Raw genomic sequence first — 7,908 nt, 5'->3', positions numbered from 1 at the left:
GTGTAAAGTATTTACATCAGAAAGTATAGTGTGTGAAGTTACTGCACTCTTATCAGAAATAGGTGGAGAAAGTGTAAAGTATTTACATCAGAAAGTATAGTGTGTGAAGTTACTGCACTCTTATCAGAAATAGGTGGAGAAAGTGTAACGTATTTACATCAGAAAGTATAGTGTGTGAAGTTACTGCACTCTTATCAGAAATAGGTGGAGAAAGTGTAAAGTATTTACATCAGAAAGCAGAAACGTTTACATTTTGCCGTACAAAGAACTTGACCACATGCTTTCATAGGAACCGATATCAATGATAAATGATGACATTTGCACTTAAGCTTTGACCGGAACAACTGCTGTAAGATTCGACTAATAATATAGATTACCATAAAGACCATACGTAATGAAAAAATATAGTTTATAGCTTATAAAGATGGGAATGCAACTGAATAAAAATAATTAAAGAATAGCTCTTAAAAGGCTACACTTAAGTATTTTAAAATTATCACTTATTAAATAATTTGCTTTGACTTTTTTTTAATACAAGTTAATGACTGTACTAGTTTATTCTTGTCCCCCCGACTGTACTAGTTCATGCCCATTACTGTAACTGTATCAAGTCTACGCCTATTTCCATAACTGCACAAAGGCCATGCCCGTACAGGTGATTTTACAAAACTCATTGTTGTTTTTTTGTGACTTTGCAAAGTTCATGCTCTTTTTCTAGGTTTTACAAAGTTCATGCCTGTTTCCCTGACTTTAGTATTCGACTTTTGAGCAGGATAATCATCATTTGTCTGTGTCTTACACAGACCATAATCGAAATAGCGACCTTTTGACCAGCCTCTATTCTGTCTTGCTCGTGCGCATGCGCATCGAGTTAAATGTGTTGTACTCGCTCAAATTAGGTTCGAACTAGCTCTTATTTTCCAGCATCACATTATCGTATGATTTGCTCAAGAAAGTTTAAAAGGCTGCAATATGCGAAAAAAGGAGGAAAGCTTTAATAATGTGTACCATTTTCCAGTCATACGGCTTACATTCATATATGTTCATTCTCTTCCTACCTTAACTCTGTACGCTACCATGGTAATTATCCTAACACCATGGGTGTAACATAAAGGATTAAGATGAATATCAGGGTGATTAGAGTTTTTCATTTTTATTTTGCTCCACGGACCGAAGAGTCGCAGAGTTATTATGGTTACTAGTTGGAGGTAAAATTCTAAGGTGGAGCCACTTAATTATTAAGTTGTAAAAGAGTTTCGAGATAAAAGCATGTTTTTTTTTGTAAGCAAATCCTACCAACAGATGACAGAAGAAAGACAGACCTGAAAATTGAAGTTTTTTGTTTGTTTTTTTTTTTAGGCTTAAATTTTCACAATGGGCTATTTGCGTTGACCGCATGGATAGAGCCCTGAATTTTAGCATTATAAGACTTCAAGCTTATCGCTGAGCCACCGGGAGGGAGCAGTTAGTTGGGAGACATGCATGATATATCAATTATCTAGGTAATGCTTGATTTTAATTTCTTATTTGAATATTTGGTATGAAACACAAGCTCAGATAAATTTTGAGAAACTATAAATTAGACAACAGAGGTACGTTAATCTTATATCTTAATTAGACCTATTTAGAAAAAAATATCCGTTTACAAAGTTATGCTATAGTGAAATATGTTATAATGATATTCAGTTTTTGTCTGTCCTGAAAATGCGCGTGCATTTCGTTTCAAGGGATGTAAATATATTTTAATAAAATTTTGTACAACAATATATTAAAAGTTTATCAATTTTTTAAAAAGGCTTAACGCTAGTTTGTAAAATAACATTATAATTTTATTTATTGGTAGTATTAAATACGGTAAAGGTTAGCACTAACTAAACTAAAGCAAAAAACGCGCACAAATTATAGTGTTGATTTATCTCTATCGAATATAGGCTGGACTTAATAAAGGCTTAAGTAGTGTTAGGCCTAAGACAAGCAGACTTGTATATTTCGGCGTCTGCGGTTAGTTTGTTTGTAGTTAAGCACAAAGCTACACAATGGACTTTTTGTGCTCTGCCCACGATGGGTATCGAAACCCGATTTCTAGCGTTGTAAGTATGCAAACATACCGCTGTGCCACTGGAGGGCTCTTCGGTTAGAAGTCTTTTATATTATTCTACAAATCCTGTATTTAAAGAAGTACTGTTGCAATAAAGATACAAACTTGACCGCAAATGTTTTGCAGGTCGCTGCTAGTAAAGCCCCCCGTAACACAGCGGTATGTCTACGGACTTGTATTGCTAGAAACCGGGTTTCGATACCCGCAGTGGACAGAACACAGATAACCCTTTGTGTAGCTTTGTGCTTAATAACAAACAACAACAACAACTGCTAGTAAAAAATATAAATACCAGGGACGAATTGATGAGACTGCAAACGCAATTATTAATTTTTTATTTGTGGGCTGTCATATAATATAATTGTTTTGTTACTTTTAGTTTTTCACTATATCATTTTCCATGGATCATAACCTACTTTGTGAACGATATACTGTATTTTTCCCCCCACTGTAATGTTGGTTATCGTGCATATCAAACAAGACTTGAAAATCAAAGTCAATTTATGTATTATGATAACATTCTTCAGTTTAGCTGAACAGGGTTTACTGATACCACAGAAATACACGGAGGTACCAGTACGGTTATAATTAAAACTTGGAGAAATTGTGTAACAAGAACTACATCTAAACCAGTAAAAAAAAGAACCGTAATTTGGAATTCAAAGGAATGTTTCTGCATTAATAAGTTTTAGCAAGTATACTCGCATGGAATATTATATACATGAATATTTCAGTTTTTATATGACTGTTACTTATGTTTAAGCTACATGTATATATGAAATAACTTATACAAAGAATTGTTCTGCATTAGTTATGTTCCTGTCACATGGTGAGATTTTACTTCTGGTATTGAATTATAATCATTATTTCCTAAACGATTCCTATGATGCTTTGGCTTGTCCTAGAGAACCTTTAGGTATTGTGGAAGAGTCAGGGTTCTAAACAAACTATTATACTGCTTCCTGAAGAAGTGCTTGTCGTAGCTCGAAGAATCCTTGTCAATACTGTACAATCATAGCTCCTTCTTCAGCCCTTAAAGTTTTCATATAATTCCTGAAGCTAATTGAGGCCAGAAGTTCTCCCGTTTTCATCCCCAGCCCTCTGATGGGAAAATAAACTTCCACTGATTTCGGTTTTTGTAAATAGTCTTCAACATGCTTTAGCTATACTACATTATTACTTTAAGGATCTTGGAGCTTAAAAAAAAACTGCATGTTAACTCTAAAATTGCGAGGAGATCGTACATAAATTAGATGTTTTGGTGGCAACGTTCAAAAAAGAATAAGTCAGTTAAACTAATTTCTCATATAAATCTATACATATATTTAGGGTTTGATCTGTTGCTTCAAAAAACGCATTTTTTCGATGTTGATGAAAAGTATTCTTAAAACAAGGTTACTTTTGGTCGGAGTCATTTCATTTTGATCTCTATTTGCAGTGTTAGAATGGTCCAAGAGCCTGGTGGTAAAGTTCAGACTAACATGCACTAATGATATCTGTGACCTCCTCCCTTAGCCAATGTCAGTCCAATAAGTCTGACGGTAGAGTTGAGGTCAGCACTTGGTGCAGTCTGAATGTGCCCAAACCACGATACACATATTGGCTCTACAACCTCTGGTGTAGTAGTAGTTTCGTATGGTGTTCCTCACACCTCCAAATTCTTTTTGGAGGCGTGTATCCGGGAGTAGGACTGGCGTCCTAGCCCGGACACCGGACGAGCATGTTTTAGTGTAACGGGGATTCGAACCCGCGACCTGCAGATTGCGAATCGAGCACCCTAACCACCTGGCCATGCCGGGCAAATCTCTTGTGTATAAGTCCTCAGATTGTCATGTTCTTATTCTGCCAATAGTGCGACACATCTAATCTGTCAACCGCTGAATGATCTAAGACAATGATGTTAGTTACAATATGAAGAACGAAGTATGGTATTCCACCCCTTCTGTTTCACAGCTTTCTTGTCCTCTTGACTGTATTCTAACGACTTCTCTGTCTGACCACTTTAACTTCAACAGGAACCCCAACGTGACTACATTCACAACATTTTCATTTCATGCAAACATCACCACTTCCATCCTTGCACTTACAACTAAGGCTAGGGTAAATTTGTCTTATGAAATTTTCCCAGTGTATGTTAATCAACTAGGTTAGTATTGAAAGCAGTTCTTCTATAGGCAAATTACTTTACAAAGAGCAATGGAATTTCACCGAAGTCTTGAAGCAAACGAATGTATAGTTTAAGATAATAAATAATATTCAACGTTAAACTGGTACACAATTAAAAACAATTTATTTAGGCCTATCTATGGCCTTCAAAACGTCGACGACTCTACATGTTTCGACGTTACAACGTCATCCTCAGGATATTATTTATGATTTTAACTTTATACACAAGTGCCAAAATACTATAGAAGGTATAGTTTGTTTGTAAATGAAGATTTCTCTGCAACAGGTGAATCGATGAAGAAACAATAGTATTGTTCGAAAGTTCAAAGATACAATTTTAGTGCTTTTTATTGTTTGCCACTAATTTTTGTACAATCGACTCCAGATTTTTGGGTTAAAAATATAAAAAACAATATCAGGTAGTTCGTTTTACTTTAAACAGGTTGTTTTATTATTATTATTTTAAGACTTGGATTGTTTTTTCTACTTCTCTATGTCATCACTGCTGTCTGGCTAAGACACATGGGCTAAGTCACAGACCCCCTGAAAATATAAAAAGTATTTCCGAAGAAAATCAATATATATTATTTTGATAGAGCTGTTATGTAATCTTCCTCAAGATGAACAGTAGATCCAGTTTTGATAGAGTTTTCATCTTGAGGAAGATTACATAAAAGTATATCTCGTTTTCATAGAGCTGTTATGTAATCTTCCTCAAGATGAAGAGTAGATCCCGTTTTGATAGAGCTGTTATGTAATCTTCCTTAATATGAACAGTAGATCGCGTTTTGATAGAGCTGTTATGTAATTTTCCTCAATATGAACAGTAGATCGCGTTTTGATAGAGCTGTTATGTAATTTTCCTCAAGATGAACAGTAGATCGCGTTTTGATAGAGCTGTTATGTAATTTTCCTCAAGATGAACAGTAGATTGCGTTTTGATACAGCTGTTATGTAATCTTCCTCAAGATGAACAGTAGATCGCGTTTTGATAGAGCTGTTATGTAATTTTCCTCAAGATGAACAGTAGATCGCGTTTTGATACAGCTGTTATGTAATTTTCCTCAAGATGAACAGTAGATCGCGTTTTGATAGAGCTGTTATGTAATCTTCCTCAAGATGAACAGTATATACATCCTGTTGTGATAGAACTGTTATACTGCATAAATCGGCGAGCTTAGCACAGTGGGTTATGCACAAACCACTATTGAAAAACGAAACACAAACAAATTAGTTAACAATAATACAAGGTCACACTGAATAAACAGTAAAGCTTTATTAACTTTGAACTTCTGATATTACACCATCTTGTATTTTCATCACGTTCTCGACGTTCTGGAGACCCCACTAAAAGAGTGATTGCAATGTTTGAAACTACAGGATATGTGGGTAACTAATTTCATTACAATCCCCCTCACTTCCTCCTCTACATTAGTCTCAGAAAATAGAAATTTCCTGAAGACATAACTGTCTGAGTGATCTTGTCCTGGAATTATATATTATGTAGATAAAGTTGGGAGGATGCGAATATGACACGCATAAGAAAGTTGTTGGCTATTGTGTGCGTGTTGCGGATGATAAAAACAGTGTTTTTAGCTGATTTTTCTCTTTTTAAATTTACTTATACTTTTATGAGAAAACATTTTACCTGTGTATCGTAAAGAAAAGTATCGGTGTCGAAGGAAAGACAGTGTAATATTAAATGACATCACGAAATTATTTCCATGAATAAATCATAAAGAAGTATTGAAACTAATCGAGCTTGATCTGATAAAGCTTTGAAAATCTTTTGTGATAATGGAATTGTCTTACGTTTTGCACACGTCCCACATATTATGTTCTTTATAGCCTAACTTGTCGTAGTCCTATTTATTTTCAAAATGGCGGCACTGTCTAGGCACTTTAAAATCGTCAGTTTCTCTCTCTATTACTTGTTCAAAAAGATGTTGTACTAGCCATTGTTTTATTAATTTGTGAAATTAATTGTTGTAAAGCACAAAACTGCACATAGGGTTATTCGGATTCTTTTCACATCGCAGGGATCGAACCCATAATTTTTGCGTTATAAGTTCCCAAGGTTACCGCTATGTCACTAGGGTAATATAATTAGTATTAGAGTAACAAATGCCACATGAATTTTTGTTTAATATTTATTTGGCGGTTTCAGGAAGATGTGATTTGAAAAACCGCAATCATATTTAAGTTACCGTCTTTTTTCCTATTCAGTATTTCGGTGAACGAATCTTTATCCGATTTGTTACTAATTCCAGTAAATCGAGTTGTGATGCATTAAAGATCCAAATACCGTACTGTAATATTTCAGCAACTGCATACGTTCTTCATACAATACGACTTATTCTTTCAATGTATGCATGACTAAGGAATCTTAGTGTTTTACATGGTTTCACGGTGGAAGAAATCTGGCATATGATACAAAATTATATAAGTAACGAACGAATATCAGTTGGTTGTTTAAGAAGTCTAGTAGGTAGGGTTCTAGCATCAGTTACAATGCACACAATCACAGTCCTTCGAGTAAAGCAGGTAAATTTGCAAAAAACTTCACAGATTTGGATTTCATATGTTATTTAATACGCGCAGAAATGCACGTGAGATCAATAATTTGTTGTTTTTCTGCAGTGATAAAAAATCGTGAACTGGGATCAAGCTTAACGTAGACTTTGCACAGCACCGTACGTTTTACCAGCATCACTTGTAATTGTGTGTCTACCAGTTCGATCTTAGATAACGCTTACTGCAAATGATGCCAGGGTTCTCCATACTAAAGCAACAATTCTCATTCAACGCCTGAAACACAAATGCTTGTGAGTGGTGTGTGGAATATATGAGATTTTATACAATTATATAGATCTTAAATATATATTTTCTTAAATTCAAATACAGATAAATTTTCATTTCAAAGTTATACTGAAATTAGTTAGATTAAATCTCAATAGATTTAGAAAAGTTATTAAAAGATAAAAAAAAAGGTCATTTCGTTTCAGTTACTGCGTTGTTCGACCTAAAACTAACGCTGTGTTAAAGCTGTTAACATCAGGAAAATAGTCAAAGAAAAACTTGGGTTGAGCCAAGCAGATATAGACACTTTAAAACTGATAAAAGGTTATAACTTTGTATTTCATGTTATCTTTGAAATAAATCAGCAGTTATATAGATTAAAATAAAGTGAGCATGTACGATTGATATAAGTAGATATATCTATATATATATTTATATATATATATATATAGGATTTATTAAGTTGGTTATGTATTACAATTTCAAATGGTCTGAAACTGAGCTAAATGATAGTTTAAATTTAGTAGTTATATAAATGCCGATATGTACCCAGTTTATGACATTTGCCAACAAGATTTTTATACAAATGTATTTTAATATACAAACAATAATACAATTTACAATAACAGTTATTACAAACAATGATTTATTTACAGAAATTTCACGAACTTACGAGCAATATAAAGCCTACTTTCTAGTCTGAAACTTCCTTGATGTTTTATCGAGGGTTCACGATGAGCGAGTTAATTTCGAGTTGACGTAGGTATAATTCAGTTAATAGGGAGATAGCTAGTCTGTATTCTTCGCCGATTATTTCCACCGATAAAGTTTGGTAATGTAAAAGT

At 34.1% G+C, this 7,908-nt stretch overlaps 1 protein-coding gene across 2 annotated transcripts in view; it reads left to right on the top strand.

Annotated features, from left to right (window-relative positions):
* Positions 1–7,908, top strand: part of LOC106462132 (tumor protein p53-inducible protein 11-like) — a 198,511-nt gene that overhangs the window by 3,347 nt on the left and 187,256 nt on the right. Inside the window, exon 1 of one of the 2 annotated variants that reach the window (XM_022389286.1) lies at positions 1,468–1,502. The exons of the other annotated variant lie outside the window; for it this stretch is intronic. Coding sequence (XP_022244994.1) covers positions 1,483–1,502 — 20 coding nt within the window. The 5' untranslated portion in view covers positions 1,468–1,482. Of the gene's footprint in view, positions 1–1,467; positions 1,503–7,908 lie in introns of those variants that run through there. 2 annotated transcript variants of the gene reach the window in all.

The sequence above is a fragment of the Limulus polyphemus genome, unplaced genomic scaffold, assembly GCF_000517525.1.
Source record: "Limulus polyphemus unplaced genomic scaffold, Limulus_polyphemus-2.1.2 Scaffold1100, whole genome shotgun sequence".
Taxonomy (NCBI): Eukaryota; Metazoa; Arthropoda; class Merostomata; order Xiphosura; family Limulidae; genus Limulus; species Limulus polyphemus.
The sequence above is the reverse complement of the archived record's forward strand: the minus strand, read 5'-3'. Positions and strand labels throughout refer to the sequence as shown.